Source organism: Phyllopteryx taeniolatus, chromosome 10 (assembly GCF_024500385.1).
Source record: "Phyllopteryx taeniolatus isolate TA_2022b chromosome 10, UOR_Ptae_1.2, whole genome shotgun sequence".
In the NCBI taxonomy this organism is placed as follows: Eukaryota; Metazoa; Chordata; class Actinopteri; order Syngnathiformes; family Syngnathidae; genus Phyllopteryx; species Phyllopteryx taeniolatus.
Window position 1 is genome coordinate 15,507,881 of NC_084511.1, and position 26,077 is coordinate 15,533,957.

Genomic DNA, 26,077 nt, shown 5'->3' on the forward strand with positions numbered 1-26,077 from the left:
CGAGATACCCACTGGGTCCTGAAACCAATTTGAAGTCGCATCTCCGTTTCAGATGGGATTCAAACAATAGAAAAATAAGTAAACATCACTTCCCAGTTGGAATTAATGTGAATAATGCCTCAAAAAAAATAAATAAAAATTATTGAATGGGTTCAGCAAAACCTCAATGAGAAAAGTCAGACAACGACGAGAAATCAACGACACTAATCAGCTGCTACCGAGCACAAAACAAGGAAAACCAGATCATGTCTGGTCTCAACAGACAGCAGCCCCGGATTTAATTCAAATGTATGTCATTACATGTATGGACCAACGAGACACTGCAATACAGTCCCTTGTGGTGTAAACAAAACATCATTGTTGCTAGGCTAACGCTGAAATGCCATTTTTGAGCTTTAAATGGACATCCATCCATCCATTTTCCAATCTATTCATCATTGGAAAGCATTTTTAATCCCTTTTCAGCAAATGTACTGTATACACAGTTGCTCAAAATATGGCTTTGCACCTTCCGATCGGTTTCATGCTGTAGGGTCACATATGTTTAATCACAGGCAGACCCTGACCTATAATGGTACAATGAACAAACATAGTTCTAATAATAATACTATAAGCTGGATAAAGTGGTTTTTGGAATGGTACACCTTAATATGGCTGATCTGGCATGTATCACAAAGTAGCAAAGAGGAAGAGAAAGGACAGCAATGAAGGACATCCAACTTTTGTGTTCTTCTTTATTACAAGAACAAAACAAGCTTTATTTGAGAAATTGTGTTTTTCCCATTGTGTTCCTGCCAATCAGAAACCAAAAAGTGGTAGTGTACAGTTCAATTATTTTGGTATACTCTTCACAACTTTGAACAGTAAATACTCAAAAAACGACTTACTGCACAGCACTGAGCCAAACAATTTACTGTATTTGTGTAATACCATAAGACCAAAATTCCAACATTCCAAAGGTTGTACAATTCAGAACAAAACCCCAATTGCATCTAGCATCAAGGCATGAACTCATTGCATGTTCAGCTGTTTCTTTGTTTTTGGGGGTTTTTTTCCCCATGACTAACTGGCCAGGTGCTATACATTTGGTCGGTTATTATCAAAACATTTGTTGTTTTAAATTTTTATATTGAATTGTGAATTTTTTTTATTAATTTTTTTTTTTTTTTTACACGTATGACAGTTAATTTTAAACCCGCAACTTTAATTGCATCCTTCTCCTCATTTGGCTGATTGTTTGTAGAGTATTTTATTGTGTTCATATATTAAAATCACAGTGATTTATAGTAATTGTTTTCATACATGTGTGACCGTTAAGAATATGATTATCTAATTTAAAGCATCTATCATCCATCTATCGTTTTTCAATAACGCTTAGCCTGTCCAGGGTCACGGGGAGCTGGAGCCTATAGCAACTGACATTGGACGAAAGGCAGACTACACTCTGAACTAGTAGACAGTCAAACACAGGCACATATGGATTGACTGCACCGTCTGGGATCTCATTTAAAACATTACCTGTTCAGTTAATAAAGGCTTTACACTGGCTAGAGTTTGACCAATGAACATTTTTTTTTCCCCATTTGTTCCTATGGGAAGAATAGTTCGTGACTCTTTGGTGTGGTACAGCGAAGGCCGTCATCCTCCCTGGAGCACCTTTAGCTACTCATCTGTGGCTGACCTTCCACTGGCGTGTTGGATGTTTCTTTACACATCAGAGACGCTGTCTCGTATGTTTGTATGCGCAGGTTTGGGCCATTTTGCTGCTCTGCGATGTGACAGCGCCTCCACAGTTTGAGTCACGTCGGCATTATCCGATCACTGCATCTACAAATATCCCCAGTTTGATTTCAGTCACATATGTAAGACATCTTTGGGACTTTCTGTGAGCTGAAACGTAGATAAGATTGTTGGGAAATTATGCATTATCATGCGATCACACTACTGGCTCCCTGATGCGTATCATGCCACTGTGTTTGACTTTTAATAACCATGAATGTATGCTTTGTCTAAACATCTGCTCTTTCCTTTCTTGAGCAAAACCCTGAGGAATTTAATTTTCAACAGTTAAATAAACTCAGTGTTACAATCGAATTAGAACATTTCAGGGATTATACTTATAGCAAGACATGCATTTTTATAATGGATTGGAGCCACAAGAGTCTAACAGTCTAAGTAATGAAGTATAAGTAATGAAGTCTACATTCTCAGTGAAAAAGAGGCTTCCATTCCACGTTTATATGCATAGAAGATTAAGTAATACATCAGTACTCCATCCATCAATTTTCTTCACCGCTTATCCTCACCAGGGTCGCGGGCTGCTGGAGCCTATCCCAACTATCTTCGGACGGGAGGCGGGGTACACCCTGAACCGGTCATTGCCAATCGCAGGGCACAAATAAACAAACAACCATTCGCGCACTCATTCACACCTACGGGGAACATAGACCCTTCAATCAACCTACCACGCATGTTTTTTGTGATGTGGGAGGAAACCGGAGTGCCCGGAGAAAACCCACGCAGGCACGGGGAGAACATGCAAACTCCACACAGGCCGGGCCGGGATTTGAACCCCGGTCCCCAGAACTGTGAGGCAGATGTGCTAACCAGTCGTTCACCATGCCGGCTACATCAGTCCTCTATTCAGTAATTGCAGATCCCACTTTTAATGTTCTTGGACACTACATTCCAACTAAGTGTGTACTCCTTGGGATATGAGCTCAGTGTTGAATGAAAAGGTTTCAGTTGGAATCCCACATTGGCTGGATAAAGGCTTTCACTTAACAAAAGTGACTCTTATTTATCATTAAAGTTGCTCTAAAGATCAAGGAACAGTGCAATAGAAAACACACTTGTTTTCTTTTTTACTATTATTATTTGTTGACATGCTCATAATGGATCTGACTGAAAAATGCAGTGAGTCAATAGCACATGTGATGTGGACATGCAGAGATGAGATTTAAAAAACAAAAACATACTTATTGTATTCCAGACTTTGGGTGATCCGCCAGCACAGCTGAGGTGTATTACATTCCCACTCAATGCTCTGATCGCAAACACCCTGTTAATAACTGCCGTGCAATCCAGGATGGAGTTTGCCTTTTGCTTGGGTGTTGTGACCATGAACACAATAAGTGCCTTAGAAAATGGATGGAGGGACTACTTGGAAATTATACACACCCTGTCTAAAGGCACTGAGTGAACACAAGATTCCTGGTTTTCCCCAGGACAACATTTCTGCTATACATTTATCTCTGCTACATTATTGTTTGTTACAGCAGCTGAGGGTTTACTCTTTAGGCCCTCTGTGGCATATCTGGAGGTTTCCACCAGGAGCAAACGTGGGACACACAGAGAAAGGAGAATCGTCTTGTATTCTTTTTGAAAGTTTTGGTTGAGTAGTCCGTATATGATGGCGTTGAGGCAGCTGTTGAAGTATGCCATGAAGTAGCTGGTGACAAAGACCCACTGGGGTATGTTGGGCGCAACTTTTACTGGGTTTATTGCCACTGCCAAGCCTATGAAGTTCAATGGTGCCCAGCACACAGCAAACAACACAAAAACCATAAACATAGTCAGGAAGTTCCTCACGTCGCTTGGTTTTAGTTTGGCCCCTTGCTCCGGTTTCACCCGGTGCTTCACTTGGATCACCCGCACCCATATCCTCAAGTAGCAGTAGGACACCACCAGCAGCGGGATCAGGAAGTGGATGACCACCACTGAGATGGTGTAGTACGAGCTAACAGTCTGGGCAAAGGTGCAGGAGTAGATGCGAGGATCGTACTGCAATGAACCCACAAAGAAGTTGGGCACCGTGGCGATTGCGGTGAAAGCCCAGGTGAGGCCCAGGTAGCAGCAGGTGTTCCTCAGGCTGAACATGCGGTCATATTGCAGGCTGTGGCAGATGTAGCAGTAGCGGTTGATGGCAATAGCTGTGATGTTGAAGATGGAGCCGATGACGCTGATTCCCATGATGAAGCCACTCGCCTGGCAGTGCAGGTCCCCCATGATCCAGTTTTCGTGATAGATGGCTGTCAGGACCAAAGGGTAGGGGTACAGTGCCACCACCAGGTCAGCAACCGACAGACTCACCACAAAGATGTTGCCTGGAGAAACAGCGCATTGTTAAAAAACAGAACAAAAATAACCACAGCAGATGGCGCCCGATTTCTTCCAACTGTGACTCTAGAATCCCAACTGTGACTTCCTCTCATACAAGAGTCTATTTTGCTCTCTGAGGCTTGTTTTGTCTAAGAATTGGCCTAAAAGGATGGTGGTCTGGACTGATAGCAAACATTTTCAATTCAAACAACAGCAAATGTCCTTCATGCAACGTCCATAAACTGTCATAAATGCGTAAGAACAGTCCTGATCCGACTGGCATAAACCGCGAATAAGTGCCACTTTGACTCTAACGTTCTCACAAAAGTTCTTTGACAACGCATTGGTAGCTCTGTTTCTTCAGCATCCGTCTTCAATTCTGAATAAATGACTGTCTTGATGTCTTGGACCATAAACTCCTGAAAATGTGTGAGAAAGTCATAATCACCTGCGGATTAATCCTATGAATTTTTTTACTTTCAATGGTTTCTTTCTAACAAAGCATTGTCTTAAAAAAGATGGTAAGCCTGGTCTATCTTAAATGCAGAGTGAAAACCTGTCTGGGATTCAAATAACATAAACTCCTGGAAATGTTTAAGGGCATCCAAGAACATTGTTTCTCACATGCACAAGGGTTGTTGGGTCATTTTAACAAAGCATCCATCCATCCATCCATCCATTTTCTGAGCCGCTTCTCCTCACTAGGGTCGCGGGCGTGCTGGAGCCTATCCCAGCTGTCATCGGGCAGGAGGCGGGGTACACCCTGAACTGGTTGCCAGCCAATCGCAGGGCACATAGAAACAAACAACCATTCGCACTCACAGGCATGCCTACGGGCAATTTAGAGTCACCAATTAATGCATGTCTTTGGGATGTGGGAGGAAACCGGAGTGCCCGGAGAAAACCCACGCAGGCACGGGGAGAACATGCAAACTCCACACAGGCGGGGACGGGGATTGAACCCCGCACCTCAGAACTGTGAGGCTGACGCTCTAACCAGTCGGCCACCGTGCCGCCATTTTAACAAAGCATTGTCTTAAAAATATGGTATTGCTGGTCCCATGAAACATTTCCTGACTCCAGAAGCCAAAGAAGTTCTCGATTAACTCCTGAAAACATATTTATGGGCTCCTGTCGATGAACCTCACATTAAAGGCCCACCTTCTGAAGATCACATTTTGTAAAAAGAAATTGTTTCAAGTCATAAACATGATATCATCAGTGGACACTTTCTTTATATTATGTAAAGTTAAATGGTGGGCAAAATAGCAGTTTAGAGACGAAGTTAGGATTTCGATTGTGATCGCAAATAGCTTATCCTGCTGAAAGTGTTTCCTTCTTTGCTTTGATATGGACTGAATTCATATGAGAGAAAAGAGTGTGTCTTGAATTTAGATTAATTTCTTATACAGTAATTTTAACGACTACTGGAATGCACGTCTGCCTCAAATTTCTGCAGTATGGTCAGCTCTGACCTTCCTATGTGGAGTATAGATTTATTTATATATATATTTTTTTTTATTTAACATTTATTTATTCAGGCAAGACAAATGGGAATAGAGTCTCATTTGCAATGTTGACCTGGCTGCAGACAGAATAGTAAAACAAAGCAAAATAAAATACATATACAGTACATGTTCTTTCTGTGCTTGTGTGGGTTTTATCCAGGTACTGGTTTCTTCCTACATTTCACAAACACTTTTCCAAAGGTGTGAATGGTTGTTTGTCTATATTTATGGGAAGAGATTTGTCTCAAAATTATTTACACAAATATATCTGCGATTTACAACATGTGTGTAAATCATGGATATATTTGTGGATCTGAAAGACATGTAAATCATGGATATATTTCTGGATCTGAAAGACACGTGTGAATCGCAGATATATTTGTGGATCCGAAAAATGTGTAAATCGTGTATATACAGTGTATTTGTGTTAAAAAAAATTCAGACAAATCTCTCCCCAGATATACAGTATCTACCACTAGTTACCAAACCAGGGTGCCCCTCTCTCCCAAAGTCAGCTGGGATAGGCTCCAGTTCACCCATGACCCTAATAATGAAAAGTAGCAGACAAAATGCATGGACAGATGAATTGTCAATTAACTGCTTTGGACTGAATGATTGGCTTGACCACAAAAAAACAGGGCAGAGCACAGACACGCCCTAGTGATCCTGAACACTCACTGAACACAGACTCTTTTGATTAAAAAAAATAATAATAATAAAAAAGTCCAAAACTGTTCCACTCCAGTCCTGTAGAATGTGGAAATGCAGATTGCAAAGTGGGTGTCAACTGCCACAAACAGCCAGCTTTATTCACAGCTGTTTAAGGTGCAAGATTCATGGGCCTGACTTGGCCCAAATGCAGGCAGACTGTAACATATTGCTAAACGAATACCTATGTAAGTGCTGATTAGAAACAAACATTATTATGGATGTAAAGGCAGATTTTTGAAGCAGATTTTGAATTGGATGATTTCACTGCTCACGGAGCTGTACCTAATTCACTGGCAAATGTGTGTATATGTACACAGGCATATAAACAATACCAGAAATGCAATTTGTCATTTCCCAATACATACAGCACACACGTCTGTTTTCCCAATTCTCATAGGCCTACAGTATCAGTATTTGTGAATAAATTGCACTGTAAGACAGAAAGACAGACACAACCACAAACACACAAACATGGTTTGTGATTATGGTGTCGTAGTCTGCATTATTATCCCATCCTCCTGAGGTCAAAGCTAGAGGTTGCGTGACACTGGATCTTCTCGGAGGCATGAATAATAGAAAATGACATCTGATGTTGTTAGTGTAGCTGTTACTGGGCTAGGAAGATCAAATATAAATCATATTGTAATGTTGTGTCAGATAACATATTGTATCAGATAAAGGAGGTCATGCAATGGCGTCCAAATTGAATCTACAGTACTTGGGTGTTTCGGAAAAGCATTATCAATTAGCCACTCTTTTTTCAACAAAGAATATGTCAGCTTTTTGGTCAATGTATTCACTATCCCACTATTCTGAAAATAATCTCAATCAATTATTAAATTATTAATTATTATCAAGTCAGACAAAAGGAATTGGAAAACAGTGTTAATTGTAGATAGTGTGTGATTTGATTGACAACACGTTGGCTCGTCAAAGCCTGTGATGATCCAATCACCCTTTATTAATCTACCTTTCATTTTACATATGTACTTTATTAGCTCACTCAGTGGCATTTTCATTTTCAAGTACAAAATAATGGTGGGGCATCAACCACTTAGGCAACCAGGAAAAGTACAATATTCTCTCTTTCAGTTTTTGTTTTTACATTCAATATCTCTGTGCTAAACCAGCAATCACAGCCATAATCTGTTGTTAGGTGTCTTGAAAGGTGCTATAAAAATTTAAGTGATTATATTATTAAAACAATATTTCCTCTGCAACTTGGGTAGAGGCTGTAGAAGCTTGTCAATAGAGGGCGCTAGACAAAAATTAAAAATTAAATGAAAATGAAATACCGCAATGTCTCGTGTATAATACGCTCTCGAGTATAATGCGCACCCCCAAAATTTAGTCCAAAAATGAAAGTTGAAAGTTTGTTTGCTAATGCTGAGTTCTGACTACACGAGTGACTTGTCCTATGTGGGCCGACGATTTGTTCCGAGAAATTGACAAATAGTGTGACAGAGCGCCTTTAAATCCCTGTCAGTCCCTGACTGTCTCTCTCTCGGTCTCTCTCTCTCTCTCTCTCTTTTTTTCTCTCTTTCTCTCTCTTTTGCGATGCTGTGAGTGCGCACCATGCGCTCGTTCTTCCTGCGAAGCCAAGCTCCGGTTAACCCCGCAGACCAGCACTTATGTCCCACGGTCCTGTATGCCCACACACTGTTTCCCTGCTGCCTGAACCCTTTCTTTTTGATCCACCTTCCCGAAGACCTGTGCCATCCACCACCATGCTCTTGGCACGCGATGATCAGGTGGGGACTGATTGGTGTCATACTTGTAATGTGGCTAGTCAGCCGGTCCAAGACACAGAACAAAATTTTTGACATGATGTCTGGTAATCTGACATAGCGCCTGTCATGAATGTAAAAAAGACACAAAAAAAAAAAAAACGGTGTATTCTCAGCTTGGCATAACATTGGCTGCTAGCTGACTCTAATACTGTGTTTCTGTGTGGTGATTCTTCTCCCGAATCTATACTTTTTGTTTCAGGTTGATAGATATTACTGGCTGCACGCTTACACAACACTGCATACACCTTTTGTTTGATACATGTCATTACAGATACATATCCAGATCTCCTAAACATATTACGCTTAGTCGCACCGACACAACAAACCCACAAATTATCAACACAGGGTACGTTGGAAAGTTCTCTGCATCCCGAAACCTTCGGAAACTTGGGGCGTTGTTGGAGTGTGCCGTTTGATACAAGAAGAATAGACACATTCAATATGCCGGATGTACTAACGTATCCCTGCCAATACCCAACACGTTCATTAGTAAAATTATAGAAAATGGAGCATGCGCTGTCTCTGAGTACCGCAATCTCAGAGCGCGGTGAGCACGTCGGACTGAAGTTACAAGCGTACCCAGACACCGAGGCAAAGCTAGGATTGGTCCGAGACTGCACGACTGCATAAAAGACTATGACGAAAGCTTCCACGGTCTCTTCGGCACGCTGTTTTGTGGCATGTGCGGGAGAGCCCAACGCTGAACCTTCACACACTTTGTTTGACTCTGTATTTTCAAATATTTTGTCGAACCTTTCAAACGGCCTAATCATTGAAGAATCACCTCGATCAGAATAAACGAACCGGGTAATAGAGGTTTGAACAGTTGACATGCTTAACCCGGGTCGAAACTTTTCTTTCTCTCTCTCTTTTTTTTTTTTTTTTTTACCTCTAACAAGTTAATTACCACAAATCACTGTAAATATAACTTAAATGTTAGTAATTTATTTCTCTGTGTAACTGTTGTATGAAACATGCACATTTTGTTAAGTTGTTTAAGTCTAAAAATGTTTCAGCTAGCGGCTGGAGACCTTGTGGGTAGTGTTGTTACTGTTGTCACCCATATTTTTGCTTTAAGGTCAGTGTGCCTATTTTAACACTGGAAAAGCCTTCTTCTTTCTTTTGAACCATGCAGCCATGCGATTTTTGTCAGTCGTTGCAGCCAGCTGTCTAAATTGGGGTTGGTTAAGTCCAGGGCTGCATCTTCCAGTGGGCGGATGATGTGGTGCGTGTCTGGTCAGCAGGGCCACACACTATAAGCCTTGGAAATGTGTCATCCATCCATCCATCCATTTTCTGTACTGCTTATCCTCACTAGGGTCGCGGGCGTGCTGGAGCCGATAGGCTTCATTATACTCGCGCAGGCGGTGCCCGCGCTGACGTCACTGCGGCTATTCCGCGTGCAGTTTGCCTTTATACTCGAGCGTAACCCACGCGCGCAGTTTTGAAAATGTACTGCAGTTCTTCTCCAAGTCGGAGGTGTCGCTACGGCCGGTATTGTCTAGGACGCCACAGGGTGGAGTTTCCTCTGCATTTTTTGGCCATTTCCGGTAGCCGTTTTTTACTTCCCTTTCCGTAACAAGGAACAAAGCAACAACAATAGCGACCGTGGAACAGTGTCTACTAGAACAAATTGACCTAGATGACCAGATGATACGTTTAATTATGCTGCAAAATCGATCAAGAAGGCGGCGGCGGTGGTTTGTGCAACCGAGAGTAGCGCTGTGTCAGCAAGGGTAAATTAAAAAGGTAGAAATGCTTTTCAGAATTCAAATGTCATGTAATAATCTACTTTAAAAAATTAATGGAATGATATTGTTAATGATGTTGGAATGCTCCCACACATTAATATTAATAATGAGAAAAACACCACTGGGTAGAGGAGTAATGTATATTTGTTCATGTACATCTACATTTGATGGCTATTTTGGGCCCCATTTTTCCCTAATACAAATGTAATGAAAACATTTGTCTTTTCCACAGATGGGCCTCAGCCTTGTTGAAATAAAAATTAACGGATTTGTTCTTACTTCTCAAGTCAGCTCACTGGGCAAACCTGTCAGGTTGTGTTTGTGACGCTCAACTCGCTGTGCGCATTTGTCATTATGCAGGGGTTTGAATTCTGGCTGACATGCTGCAAACCAGGGCTTGCGTCTGCAGTGTCCGGGCGGGCCGGGCTACAGCCTGAACTCTGGCAATCGCTCCTCCTTATTGTCAAGAGGATGAGGTAAGGACTAAAACACAGCTGGAGTATAGTAGCTATTTATTTCTACATGATCTCCATCACTGTTCTTGAAAAGACTATATATAGTAATTCAACCTGCAAACACCAGCTTCATCATCAGCAGCAGCATCATATTGACAATGAGTAGTAAAAGGAAAGAGTGTCTCTCTGTCATTGTCACTACAACAGACTGTGATAGACCAGCCTTTCCTGTTGTGTTCACGCTAGTGCTAATGTACAAATATGACAGAGTCAGTTATGTTTTAGTAAATATCTTGTATATGTTATTTCTTATAATCACATAAAATCTGAGCAACTTTAAATGCACTGTCCGTGTAAAGTTAAAATAAATGTCTTGTACATTTGATACACCACAGTAAACAGTGTTGTTAACAAAAATGCCAAATTCAATGGTTAAAAATCTCTCACTAAGCATATAAAATGAGGCTTCAAAATGATGAAAAATTAAGCCTTTCTCTCAGCTCTGGAACACTATAAGCGTGTCCGCTGAATGTGCTGAATCCGTCCCCGTTCTTTGGTCAGTTGTCAATCACGCGTTAATAGGATTCCCATATAGTTGCTAGGCAGGAAACGCCCCACTGCAACATGATTGGCTCCTGCGTCGCGGGAAGGGCAGGCTACTCAGATGCAACGAGATGACCATCCCAAACGTATCACATTTGTATGAAATAAAAACAAAGAAGTTTGTTATGGTAAGGTTTAGGGCTAGGGTTGAGGCTTAAAGCAGTTTACGATTTGTTAAGGTTAGAATTAGGGTGGGTTAGGGTTAGTGGGAAACATTTTAATGCCGCCACACTTAAGTCACATATTTATTTTCCTGTCTTGAAGCAGTTCGAAGAGTTCTACAGGGATACAACAGCTAATCATGGTGCAGCAGCGTGTGTCCTGGCGTTAGACTAGCTGCGCCAAAAGATAGATGTGGTCTCAGAAGGCGTAAGTTTAGTTTGACATTCTGTTACCAAATTGTCAATGCGTCAGTCAGCATGTCAAAGAATCAGAATTATCATTATTTGCCAAGTATGTCCAAAATATCTCCAAAATTCAGTAGTAAAGTGTTTTCTTTGTACGTTTTCAAACATGTTGACTGTATTGAGAAAAAAATCTCTGAATTCACTTACCTTGTCTTTAATTCTAGTGTGTATCACTACACATAAAACGTGACACTGCCCTCTATAAGTTGGGTCTCATCCTTTACTTCTCCCCTTTTACTGTTGATCGTCATGGGAGAGGTAAGTTCCATTACAGCCGGAGAAATGTATATTGTTTCTTTTCATTTACATGTTTATTTGAGTGACCAAACATATTCCAGTGCTGTTTAATATGTGCTGACTTTGTCAGGTAGACAAAATAAAGTTCAACTCCGAAGCAACACTGCTGTGCGTCATTACAACCATACACAACACAGAGAGTCGAAAACCAACCGGTTACAAAACACTAAAATAATCCGGTAATGTTTATGTCATCAGTACATCTATCCATCCATTTTCTATACCGTTTGTGACAGAGGTGGTAACCACTCTATCACAATGCTGCATTTTCATCATACAATATTGTAAAAGTTTACAATAACATTATTAACCTCTTAATCTTCTGAACAAGTATTTCCTCACTTTTCCACAACTCGCCTCAGTTTGGAGCAGTCAGTTTTCCACTTCTAAATAGAATCATAAAAATTTGAAAAAAAAAAAAAATAACATGAGTGCATGAGTCAGAAGATGCTAACAAACAAGAACAATGAAGTCGCAGTTCTCTGCATGTGGGTGTTGGAAGAAACTGAGGGCACAGAGGTCCCAGGTTCAAATCTCAGCTCCTGCCTTCCTGTGTGGAGTTAGCATGTTTTCCCAAAACTTGTCTGTGTTTTCTCTGGGTCCTCCAACTTGCAACCACATTACAAAAAATGCATGTTAGGTTCATTTAAAGGCTCTAAATTGTCCATAGTTGTGAATGTGTCAATGGTTGTTTGTTTCGATGGAGACTGAGGACAGAAAGAAAATAGATAGTTGTAGTGAAGTGGATACTGTAGAGTATAATACTACAGTGTGCAGAGATAAGACTAATGTTAGCGTGTGTGATTATTTTTGTCATTTCTAGCCATTTATTCTGAAATGTTACAATATTGCGGCGATAATGACTCTGTTCGATCAATGAGAGTCACACCACACTTTGAAAGTTTGATGACGAGATACTCATAATAGAACATATTCTCTCAAAAAATGTTTTTTTTTTCTTAACCAATGGAAACTCACCAATAAATAATAAAGCCAAAACAGGTTGGTACCATGAGAAGAAAAGGTGCATTTAGTTTAGTGATGGGCATGGAAGTTCTTTTGAGTGGACTGAATCACTAGAATCAGGTGGTTAAAAATTGTTCGTGCAAAAGATTCGTTCACCGAATCGTTCCGTTCTTTTTCAAAGAATAATTCAAGTCCGTCCTCATTCAGTTCATGATTCAGTCCTGATGTTCATGTGCACTAAACATGTTCACCGAAGGATGATGCTTTGTTGTTGTCACATCCGTGCAGCAAGCTCAACTACTGCACATATCCTTCTGTGTCCCCTCTACATCCATCCAATATGTCTGCATTCCACTGTGGTGGACTGTGTCGTTGACACCAGCAGCCACACTTCCTGCTCACCCAGCTTACTGTTATTTGTTATTTATTTATTTGTTTTATATCCATCCATCGATTTTCTGTACCGCTTTATCCTCACTAGTGTCGCAGGCGTGCTTGGAGCCTATCCCAACTAACTCAGGCCGAGAGGCAGAGTACACCCTGAACTGGTGCCTAGCCAATTGCAGGGCACATAGACTATAGACAAATAACCATTCACACTCACATTCATACCTGCGGAAAATGTTGTCTTCAATCAACCTACCATGCATCTTTTTGGGATGTGGGAGGAAACCCACGCAGGCAAGGGGCAGAACATGCGAACTCCACACAAGAGAGGGCTGATGTGAACCCAGGTCCGCAGAACTGTGTGTGTGTGTGTTTGTATGTGTATATATATTCAATTGTCAAACAGCTTCTTTCCTTCACTTGTGTCCTTACCACCAGTCTCTTGTTGTGTAATGAGTCGGTCTGTACATTGTGTGTTCATTTCTTCTAGCTAATGTTGTGACTTTTCATGTTGACTGTGATCCTGGCCAGGATTTGTCCCTTTTTTATTTTTTATTTTAAAAAAAGTTTTGAAGACCACATGATTGTTATGCACCACAGGATCTCTTTTATTTGTCACAAACAATATGTCTGTATATATACAAGAATCAAACAAACAGCAGTGAGCCATACGTTTGCATGATATGGTTGTCAGCTCTGTACAAAAGGTCTATAACACTTTCAGAAATAAAATGTGACTCATTTCTTCCCTTCCAGCCTACAAGCTTGCATGCAGGCATAAAAATAGATTCCATATGTCGGCATATTTAATGCACATTTATACAACACTGCTAAAAGACACAAAAACAAAGCAACAATTGACGGGGGGGAAAAAATAAACACATTGAGAGACAAGTTGCATGGCTGCACATGAATCTCCAGTTGCTCTGGTTTTATATTCGTCCCTCAGACTCTTGGTCCCACCTCACACCGAGGAGCATTCATTTAATATGACTGAATGCCAGCACCACCTTACATTTACTCCTGCCAGAGTGCATTGAGTAAGAATCAGTCCCACGCTTACTGCACAAAAGTCAGTAATGCGAACCCACTTCATCACCATAGACCCATAGTTTACTTCTGCAGCATATTACATGTTGGTCAAAATTGGTGTACTTCTACATAGGCTTCAAAAGAAGCAATACCGATGTGTGGAGTCCTCAGTCTTCATAGTCCCGACATATGACATTGATGATCTAGCTTGTGCAGCCACGTTGTCACGCAACACAAAAAGGCACACTCAGTTTCAACCATACCTACTGTTTTTCATTTGATTGTTTTATATTTATGGCCTAGAAATCTTAGTCATACAAACATTTACTGTGACTTTGCTACTGCATTAGCGTAGGTTAGTTATGGACAGAGGTGGGTAGTAAAGGGCTACATTTACTGCGTTACATTTTCTCAAGTAACATTTGCGATGAACTGTACTTGTCAAAGTATGTTAAATGCACCGTACCTTTTACTTTTACTTGAGTAGTTATGTGAAGAAGGATCAATACATTTATTCCGTTCCAATGACCGACATGCTGGTCGCTACTTTTATTTATCCATTCTTGCTTTTGCTCGTCTATTTATAGAGTCCATCTTCGACTTCCACATAGGGCGCCCGTTGCGCCAATCAAACGGGATCACTTATATCATTTGACTCCAATTCACCAATCAGACGTCACAAGGCAGTCACATGACCTTCGCGAGTCAATCAAAATGGCTCCTTTTGGGGGGGAAAAACAGCTGCGCGACTGTTTATTTTACACACTCCAGAAAACAACAGCTTTATCATGCAGCTCTTAAATTGTGACTGCCCAAACTTAGATATTTCATCCCACTTCTAACTTGAGAAAACACCTTGCGGTCAGTTGCATATGTTTCTATTGTTGTATTGGCAACATTAGCACTATCCCTATGGTGTCGCACACGCACACACAATCACTAAGTCTGTTCAGCAAACCGCTTCTCCATTAAGTTATTTAAGCGAATAAAGCAATCTATTTTTCTGTAGGGCCCAATGCATGTGTTGTTGGTTTTTGAGCAGTTAAAAATGGAAATGGTGGCAGGTGTGTGTCAACTCCCATATATTATTATTTTTTTTAATTTTATTTGATGTTCATGCTCTGATTTAAAAAATAATAATAATCAGACGTTACTCACAAGTTACGCTTTACTTGAGTAGTTTTTTCATTGAATACTTTCTTACTCTTACTTGAGTCATATTATTCTAAAGTAATAGTACTCTTACTTGAATACAATATTTGGGTACTCAAACCACCTCTGGTTATGGACTACGATGTGTTCTGACTTGCGTCGATGCCACAGGAACGAAATCCATATATTGTAATAACATTATTTTTGGAGTTATAACTAAAATTTGAAGCAGCTGAAGTACACAATTTTGCGGGAACTGTGCCTCTAAAGTTGCACAAAACTACACAGTTCAAACTGGCAAGACCTGAGTCATTTTAGTGAACGGAGCATTAACTCTGGATGAGTGTTTCTCTCTTTCTGGGGCATTTTGCAATATCTCATCCAAAAAAAAAAAGGGGGGGTAAACATTGTCCCTCAGTGTTTTTATGCCAGTATGACAGGGGTGGGAAATGTTACTTCAGGCATTGCCTGTACAGTTAATCAAAGTTTTATGATGGCTACGGAAACATTCTACGCACATCATTTAATATGGGGAAAAAATGTAGTAGACCATTGAGGTTTCTTGCACCATATTTATGGGAGTTAGATATTCATTCATTCATTTTCCGTACCACTTATCCTCACTAGGGTCGCGGGCTTGCTGGAGCCTATCTCAGCCATCTTCGGGCAGTAGGCAGGGTAAACCCTGAACTGGTCGCCAGGCAATCGCAAGGCACATCTAAACAAGCAACCAATCAGAATCAGAATCATCTTTATTTGCCAAGTGTGTCAATAACATACAAGGAATTTGTCTCGGGTAGTTGGAGCCGCTCTAGTACGACAACAGACAGTCAATTGACAGAGAATACTTTTGAGATATAAAGACATTAAACATTTTTTAAAAAACTGTCAATGAGGAATAAAAGGTTGCAAGTAATCTGGTCATGTCGGTACAATTTATTTATTTATTTATTTTTGACAATTGTGCAAAAAGATGCAGAGTCCTCTAGCAATTAGAGCAGTTTGAAATGACAAATAGAACAATAGTTCGGTGCAATGACCATTGTGCAAAGGTCGCCGAGACTTCAAGAAATTTATGCAGTTTAAAGTGACTAGTAGTGCGATGTCGATTATGCAAATGTTGCAGATGCTACTCAGGCACATGAGTTGCCAGTATTGGTCAACAACAGATATGCAAATAATGGAGCGTGGCGAGACTACTACAGTGAGTGCACGAGTAATGTATAATTGGCCTGACAGAAAAGTGACAACAAACTCAAGACAAAAAATTGGCAGCATGTTGCAATGGAATTGTAAGTTAACTGTTCAAGAAGTTAATGGCAAGAGGGAAGAAGCTTACTCACATTCATGGGCAGTTTAGAGTCGTCAATTAACCTACACGCATGTTTTTGGGATGTGGGAGGAAACCGGAGTACCCGGAGAAAACCCACAAAGGCACGAGGACAACATGGAAACTCCACACAGGTGGGGCGGGATTTGAACCTGAGTCCTCAAAACTGTGAGGCTTCCACCGTTGGATATTCTGTGTAACAAATAATGTTTGGCATCGTGACAGATTGTAGTTCATGGGTCCAACGCATCGGAATGGAAATTTGATGTTTCTCTAGAATAAAGTTGTTGCAGTAGTGTGTTAACTAGTCTAGTAAATATTATCCACGCGACCATATACAGTATGTGGATGGAAAGCGAAAGCAGCGTAATGCAATTGTCGTTATCTTTTCTGGTGTGATTTAATGTCATTATTCTAACGTTGTCCATGCTTACCACATTAGAAATACATAAAATGTCATCCTCTGTTTAGTTGCTAAATAATTATGACATGTTGTAAACAATGTGGCGCCCTAAGTGATATTCCCATAGGAGCCCGGCCTGGTTTGACTCATTTTAATGACTTCAATGATCCAATGACTCAATTAACCCACCCACCCGCCCCCCCCCCCCCCACACACACACACGCACGCACACCCTCAGGGACACCCCCGCTTTTGAGGTTTTATTTGTGACAACAGCAAGCGAGTTGTATTAGATGACTTTAAAAAAAAGTCCATGCCCAAAAAGGCACGAAGCACAGTGCCTGATATGTAGGTTCTTTCCACCATCTGCTCCCTCTCCCTGTCCGTCTCTGAGCACTTTTTGTGAATGTATTTTTAGTTTCTTTAACCCCACTGGAACACTCTCATCTTAACATCCTGTTGGCGGTGCCACAGTGTCATCGTGCCCCCTATGCACTGTCACTTTGGAGCAGGGTCGGGTTGCCGATTAGGGCAACATAGGCAGATTCTAAGGGCGCCATGGCTTCAGGGGCTGCCACAAAAAATTGAGGGAAAACAAAAGGAATATGCTTCGATATCAACGAAAAATGGTGTACCGACATCTTGGATCTCAACACACTGCAGCCCGGACTTGGAGTCACTGTTTTTGAACTGTAAGTCATTCTACTCACCACATGAGTTTGCCTCTTTCATCCACAAGTAAACGAACTTGAAAAAAAGTACAGAGATTCACCCCTTGGCAACCCACCACTTATGAGGTGGAGTGCAGAGGCCATGTAATGAAGCATGTATCATAGAGGGAGATCCTCAAGTGATTGCATTTGTTTAGATAAATCTGAAAAAAGGCGAATAGTAACAAGCAAATAAAAACAATGACAAACAAAGACAACAATGACGACATGATCTAACTTCATCAGTCATGATGAAACTACAGGTGCGTGTCATGTTCACATCGGATGTGTTTTGGGCGTTTCACGCGGCGTGATTATATAGAAAATCAATGCAGTTCCCGCGGATGGACGCAAATCCATGCATTTGACGCGGCGCGAGTGGGGGCGGGCACATGAAAATTTGCCTCCTTCGCCCATCCACTTGAAGCTGGGAGAGTTGAATTACAAGCCGCATTCGCATCGTGACAGCCAAGCCGCATTGAGAATGGACTATGTCACACACAGCGTCCTGTGCAGTTGTTGAGTATAGGAAAATGGATGAGAAAATAATCATTGCTTTGGACAATCGGAGATGTACAATACAGCTCTGCACCATTTGCACAATTGACATTGTTCCAGGCGGCACGGTCGTCGATTGGTTAGCACATCTGCCTCACAGTTCTGAGGACCGGGGTTCAAATCCCGGCCCCGCCTGTGTAGGACACATTGCGGTGATGGGGACAAGGATAATTTTACGAATTATACAATAGTATGCTCATCTAGAAAATGGAGTGGTAATAATTTCAAAGTCTTCAGATTTAATTTTAAAGTGCAATACTATATCAGTCCCAAATAGTTTTGTGCCTTAAAATACAATCACTGTGCTCAGTTATTATGCACACATGTAGATGACAAATTGAAGCAAAATAAGAAAACTGAGGGGTTTTATCTAACATTTTTAAAATTTCATTCAAGCTAAAGGTTTTTCTAATGTACTTGTGCTCTTTTAAATAAAAACAAAAGAAAAAAAGTGTTTTTTGTTTTGTTTTTTTTAATATATAAGTACAGTATGCTTGTTGTGGTCTGGGCCCGTTCACTTCTAATTCGGCTCTATGTGGCCCCTGATCTTTTGACACCCCTGCTGTAGGACCCAAAATAAAATGCATTACTGATATAATTAATAAATATGAACTTTACAAACTGCCTTGTGTAATTATTATTTTTTCCATTTCATACAGGTAAGAGGAAATGGAAAAGGAGCGGAGGAAATTAGCAATAAATGTCCAGGTCTTTTCGTGGAAGGAATCGTGAATCATTTTATTGATTTTAGAATTTGCTTTTTTCTGTGTTTTTTAAAATGGAATAAATCCACTTTTAGTTTACTTTTTTGTCTTTTACCTTTTTTGGACAAAAATACAGTTAACATTTACGTACACAAACTTGTTCCTTACGTTATGTCATGGTGTCAGATTTATGTAAAAATCTTTCTGCAGTGCATAAAAACGTTAGGTTTGCTTACCTGCTAAATGCAGTCCAACAGTTTTATACAGTATTGCTATTCCAAAAGTGAAGCTTTGTTGCCTAACAATACAATATAATCAATAAAATACAAAATATCCATCCATTCTCAACACCACTTATCCTGTTCAGGGTCGTGCGGCGCTGGAGCCTATCCCTGCTGACTTCAGGCGAAAGGCGGACTACACCCTGAACTGGTCACCAGTCACAAATTGCTTGTGTTTTAACATACTTAGTCAGTGAAGATGATTATGATTATGAAAATGGTGCAAAATACGGAGACTGAAACTCAAAACTATACCATTTAAAAAAAAACTACAAATGTTTGTGCGTTTGCATAGACTTGTATATACAGATTCTGCCCTGAGTGTGTTGACTCGTCGTTGCAGTCTTACGTAAGTGTGCCCGACCCGCCATATTTGATGTGGCAGATCTGCCCGTAAACTAATGCAAGGTAATGAACTGAACTTCATAAAGCAGCAATCTACCAAGTGTGGTGTGGATTAAAATGTGCACCAGTTGCTGTCAAGGTAGCTGTTTGCTTTCAGTGCATGTCCTACGTGCCTTTGAACAACACACCAAAAAAACACGAAACCGCAACTACTCAACCTGACCTGCACCACCACCAAACTCCTAACATTGGGTCCAGTTCCGATGTAGCCACTTCTGTCCTACACTCATCCGTAGCCAAACACATTTTTGCATGTCGCCGTCTTGATACTGTCATACTGCATAACACAAACAACCAAACTCACATGCATTAGAGTCTTCAATTAAACACAGGTTACTCCATGCAGCCCGGTTCCTAACTCATTGTTGTTATGAGGTGACAGAGTGCTAAACAATCTCCATTGTACTGCGACTCCTGTATCAGACAAGCCGCTTCTTAAGAGGAGATGAGCTAAACATTAAAGAGAACTTGTACAGCTTTGTTCCGGGACTTTGCTTTCTTTGAAAGACGAAAATTAAACATTCATATGACAAAAGCAATGCTATAAATGGGTTGGTAAGAGCAGAGATTGTTGCGCACTGATAGTGCTACGCATTACATTCACTTCAGAGACCCACGGCGTTCTTGTCTGAGGCCAGCCAACTATTCGATAATCAAATTGTATACTTCTTGCCAACTAGCTTTTAGCACGTGAATTCAGCCACATCTTGTTATGTAATGTATTTGAAACTGTAAAAGCTCATTATTCCAAGCACTCTGACCAACCATACCACCACATAGTTCTCGTGCTCATTAGCATCACTGTGACCCCCAGACTCTTGGTCATTAGTTTGCTCACAAGACTTTACAACCTTCACTGAGATGGCAAGGTACAAAGGGCCTAGTTTTTTTCTGTACATAACCTTAAAATTAAAAGCTGCATCATAACAAATATGCAAAAACATAAAAACGTGATAGCTTGCATGGGTTTTCTCCAGATACTTGGCCTTAGTTAATTGAAGACTAAATTGTTAAGTGTCAGTGATTGTTTATATGTGCCCTGTGATTGGCTGGGATCAGTTGAAGGTTCAGAGGTCAGCTGGGATAGGCTCCAGCTCACCCATGACACTAATGAGGACAAGGGGTATAGCAAATGGATGGATGAATGTTGTCCCATTGGTAAGGAACGTACATTTGGGGAATGTGCAGCACAACTGTGTATACAGAGTATGTAACCATGTAAAATGTTGTCTGCTAATTTCAAGTAGCTTATTCTGAAAAAAATTAGGCTTGTCATCATTGAAGGCAATAGCGTGTCAATGGAGAGACAGATGGAGATTGCAATCTGTGGTAATCCCATATCTCCACAGTCTAGGACTGAACTCGAGCCTTAAAATGTCCGCATACACTCTCACTGTTTATCAGGGGCTGCCTCAGGAATTTGGGAGGAGAAAGAAAAGTGCAGCCTTCCAACCAAGAGTATACACTCAGACGTGCTGATTGTGTTAGAGGCAACAACATAAAGGTTGGCTGACTTGTAACAACTTCTGGTTGAGGAGTTGACTGCCATTCCACAGCGATGTGTGACCAACCAGCATGAGGAGGGGACGCCAAGCTATAGTGGCTGCGTAAGATTTTACCACACACCTGCGATTGTCAAAAGATTCAGCTGTAACATTTCCATTGTTACTGATAAGACTTCAATTATTCTAAAAAAACAACTGACAAAAGTCAGTAGTAACAACAGACTTAAGTTGTTTGGCATGAACTGTGAAGAGTTGGCAAATCTTACATGAGTGCAACGCACTTCCTCATTTGTGGTAGTCATTCTACAAATGCATGTTTTTAGAAATGGCGTTTCATTTAAAAGAAAAATGAACAGACTTTCCAATGGTGTAAGATTTGTTGGTGGGAGCCATTCACACAAAAAATAAATAAAAATACCGCAATTTATTGTGTATAATGTGGACCCATGTATAATACCACCCCCAAAGTTGACCTCAAAATTCTGGAAAACCCTTCTACCTATGTATAGTGCATTTTTACAATGCATGATTTTGCTTCTACCCATATGATCAAAACATGAAGTATCTGTATTTTGTTAGTTTTTTTTCAAAGAATTATTCTGAAGTTAAGCACTTTATTTGAACATGCACTTCATTTGAACACGTAATCCTTTCTCAAAGGTAAGAAAAATAGCATTAACGTGACTGTAATAAACATCTTCCTCACCTTCACGCTGCTCCTGGAACCCTTCAAGTGTATGGCATGATGTGTGTAGTGATACAACAGTCCCTCACCTTGGCAGCTCATGAACCACTACAGGGCCTCATACAGGGAGGGATGTGATTTATCAGGGATGGTGCACCAAGGATAAAGCCAAATGGAGGGAAGGGGGTGTTATTTATGGAGAGATGTGACCGAAGACAGGCAAGGCTGTCGAAACACCTATGGGGACTCACTTTAGATAACAGCCTGTCAAGCACAGGGTTGCCTGTGACTTCTAAGTCATATTGAGTTTTTAAAAACAGGATTTAGGTGCAACTGAGCTGTATACTGCAAGTATTTAGTGTAGCTGATCCATTTGCCATGGAACTCAAACTGCCAGTGTCAACTATTGATCAACTAGTGATCAGCTATTGGAGCAATTTCATCATCTGGATTCATTGAGCATCAAACGTTTTGTGTGCACAGAATAAAAAAAAAAAATTTACGTTTACATTATATGTATTTATCACAATATGGGCCTAATGTAGGATCTCCTTATATGTAAGATATTGTGCTTTCACGTGTATTGGAAGGCATCTAGACTAGCTTTCCACTGATAACCAGTCCCAAAGTTCACATTGTATTCCACAGTGAGATTCGAACCTGTGATCCTCCAGTCCACAAGCCAAGTCCTTATGGATTGGGCCAAAGTCACAAATGTATTATAACAAGTAATCATAAAATTAACTTGGAATGCATGGCTGAGGTATCATGGCTGTAGAATTTTGAAAGCAAACGTTTTATGGGAAATGAAGAAATGGACAACTATTGCGTATCCCACCAGACATTCAAGATTTCCGCTGCAAATGCATTTCAGTCTATAATTATAACGTGGGATGATGATGATTGTAAATGTAACTTAACTTTATTATACATATGATATAGAGCACTTTAAAAAAAACAACCACAGCTGTTCCAAAGTGCTGTACATTTTTAGAGCAAACATAAAACAAGAAACGACATAAAACATTTTTTATAAATTAAAATATACAAGACGCGCTCCTTTCACAATAGCAGTTGGCATACAGAGGTCCAGGGTGTTCTAACTACAGGGCATCACACTCCTCAGCCTTTCCTGGTAAGGTCTAGTCAGGGGTGCTGGAGAGGAGGGTCCGTCGGGAAGTCAAATCTCAGATTCACGAGGGGCAGTGTGGTTTTCGTCCTGCCCGTGGAACAGTGAACCAGCTCTTCACCCTCGGCAGGGTCCTTGAGGATGCATGGGAGTTCGCCAACCAGTCTACATGTGTTTTGTGGACTTGGAGAACGTGTTTGACCGTGTCCCTCAGGGTGTCCTGTGGGGGGTGCTTCGGGAATATGGGGTACCGAACCCCCTGATACGGGCTGTTCGGTCCCTGTACAACCAGTGTCAGAGTTTCGTCCGCATTGCTGGCAATAAGTCAGACTCGTTTCTGATGAGGGTTGGACTCCGCCAAGGCTTCCCTTTGTCACCGATTCTGTTCATAACTTTTATGGACAGAATTTCTAGGTGCAGCCTTGCTGGCCTCAGTATTGCATCTTTGCTTTTTGCAGATGAGGTGGTTCTGTTGGCTTCATCAAGCCGTGATCTCCAACTCTCACTGGAGCAGTTCGCAGCCGATGTGATTTTTCATGATTATTTCCATGTCTATAATGCATCCCACCAGACATTCTGTGTATTTCAGTCGCAATTTCAACATCCATCCATCCTCTATACTGCTGATCATAGCGAGTAATAACTAGGAATTAATAGCTGCAGACAACTAAATCATATCCCAATAGAAGTCTTCTGGAGTTTGGTCACAAATTTCCATCAAACTTTTTTCAATAGCGGTTATCCTTAGATGAGCTGGAGCCTATCCCAGCTGACTGCGCAAAAGGTGGTTTATACCCTTGACTGGTCACCAGTCAATCACAGTGCACATACAGTATAGCAAACACAACCTTTCACACATATGGGCAATTCAGAGCCTTGACTGAACCTATATGCATATTTTTTTTAGAATGTGGAAGTAAACTGGAGTACACAGAGAAACCCCACTCGAGAAGGAGGAGACCATGCAAACCTCACACAAGAAAACTGGAGCCGAAATTCAAACCCAGAAGCTCAGAACTCTGAGGCAGACATGCTATAACCAGCACTGTGCGGCCAGTCACAAATTATTCTTGAAAATAATCATTATAATGAAATCCAAGGAATCAAATGTCATGTGTCCCCCTTGACATCTTCTGGATTTGGGTCTCCAAATCCTAATTTTGGGGTTCAAGGAGTGTGTGCGTGTTTAGGGAGGGGGGCGGGGGGGGGGGGGGGGGGGGGGGGGGGATTGTCAAGAAGATTCTGAATTGTGTATGGATTATGTAACGCATGTGTAATGGTGGGCATCCTGCGCAGTCCAGCGCCAGTTGGCATCCGTTACACATGCACAAATACAACAATAAAGTGGGGAAAAAAAGAATTTCCTTTCTGCACTTTTGACAGATGAATACATTTTTTTGTTTTTTATACATGAACTCACCACTTAAGGTTTGTTTCCACTGTCTCACCTGCATTCCTAAGCTTTTTATTCCTGTACACGGACAGGATGACGAGTACGTTGCCGAGGATGTCGACCACGATGGTAAATATCAGCACGCTGGCCAGCGCAGTGGACAGTCCGGCCGAGGCGCTCAGTCCCGTGCCGCTCTCATTCCGGGACAAATAAGTGGAGCCGTTCAGCCCCCTTGCCTCTAAATCCATCTCCCCTCAGGGCACGGCGACCATGGTGCAAGTGTTCCTCCCTCTTTTGAGTGGGGTAAATAAAAAAAAGAATACAAAAAAGAAGGCTTAACCAGAGGGAGTCTGCAACTTCCTGGTGGTCCGAATCCAAAAGAACGCTCCGACGTGTCTGGTGTTGGCGCGGCAGCAGCAGTAATGAGAATTTGACTCCATTCAGGGAAATAAGTTGATAAACGAAGTGGTAGATAGTCAGAGGGGTCCGGCTGCTCCTCGTGTGTCCATTCCACTGTGCCAAGGGGTATTAATGCTTCCAGGGGGGCATGTGAGCCCTCCGGTGCGTAATGGAAGGATGCCAAGCTCACTCCGTTTTGGCTTTTTCTCCCATCTCTATAATGGCTGCACTTGTGTTGACGCTCTCGAGACACATGACTTGTGAGCGCCTTTCATGTCAAGTGTGCGCGTGTGTGGCGTGCCGTGCACCCGGAGCCACCCCCTCCCCCCACCGCTGACATCCCGCAGATCAAGATGCTTTAAAAACATTTCCAGACAATTGATCGCAACATGCAACCGGGAAATGGCGCCCTCGTGTGTTCACAGGAGATTCTTACAAATATCTCCCCGCCTAAATGAAACATTGCCTGAAAACTGAGTGGTTAAACGGTTTAATCCTGCGTAAACGCACCAAATTAATGACCACTTGCACAAACTTCAATCAAGCTTCAGCAAGAGAGTTATATTTAAAAGAAAAATCTTCCTTTACCAGAGGACGCAAAAACACTCACACTCTCATCCTGTTGGTTTATTTAGAAGAGATCAGCAACATTTCTAACACAAGACTATGTACAAATATTATCTCCTAAAAGAATATACTTAACGAGGTTTGGCGCGAGGCAGAAGAATAATTATCTTGGATCCTGTCAATAAACAGTACCCTTACTCTGGCCATATTTTGAGTTCAGCTGAATTTTTATTTGTTACCCTTTTAGCTGGAAATGGCACAGGAAAGTGGCAAAAACAGAAATCTGTGGTGCGAGGCAGCCTATTCATGATAAAAAACTTTAAAAACCATTTGTCTGAGAGAAGGTTATGTCTCTGTTTTCTCAATACAAGGATAACAAAAGTTCTAAAATACGAGTTTGAAACATTGTTCTCGATCATACTAGACTTTACCAGGATCCTTTGTTTGTGGCTCCTCAAATCGAGGAATCATAAACACTACATTGATTCAAAGAGACAACTTTCAGAATGTTTGGTTATTCTTCCATGCAGACTCGAAATGATAATGAAAGTGGGCCTGTATGACATTAATGTTCATTAACTTCAAAATAATTGGAAGCCAAAACATTCCATTTCCTCTCAGTTGTTAAACAGAAATACTAATAGAGGTTAAATGATGTGTGTGTGTGTATATATATATATATATATATATATATATATATATATATGTGTGTGTGTGTGTGTGTGTGAATGTAGATATATATATATATGTGTGTGTGTGTTTAGTCTTTGTAGGAGTGAGAGCACTATAGCTATTATGTAGAAAGCTTTTCAATCACATAGCAGCTTCTAATCACTTCCCGGGAGAAA

At 41.1% G+C, this 26,077-nt stretch overlaps 1 protein-coding gene across 2 annotated transcripts; it reads right to left on the reverse strand.

The window, feature by feature from the left end:
• Positions 1-460: 460 nt before the first annotated feature.
• On the reverse strand, positions 461-24,929 carry mtnr1c (melatonin receptor 1C). Of its 2 annotated transcripts, none has more exons than XM_061788392.1 (2): positions 24,319-24,929; positions 461-4,106 (listed from the first exon to the last, which is right to left on the reverse strand). In XM_061788392.1, the coding sequence occupies exons 1-2, from the start codon at positions 24,509-24,511 to the stop codon at positions 3,241-3,243; spliced, it is 1,059 nt and encodes a 352-aa protein (XP_061644376.1). In that variant the 5' UTR covers positions 24,512-24,929; the 3' UTR covers positions 461-3,240. The 2 variants fall into 2 exon arrangements, with proteins under 2 accessions (XP_061644376.1, XP_061644377.1); XM_061788393.1 differs by having other exon boundaries at positions 24,291-24,454.
• Positions 24,930-26,077: the final 1,148 nt, after the last annotated feature.

Excerpts from the sequence above, each read along its gene's own strand:
- mtnr1c (XM_061788392.1), bottom strand. The coding sequence starts at position 24,511 with ATGGATTTAGAGGCAAGGGGGCTGAACGGCTCCACTTATTTGTCCCGG. Across the intron at positions 4,107-24,318 it reads TAAAAAGCTTAGGAATGCAG|GCAACATCTTTGTGGTGAGT; the intron begins GTGAGACAGTGG and ends CTGTTTCTCCAG.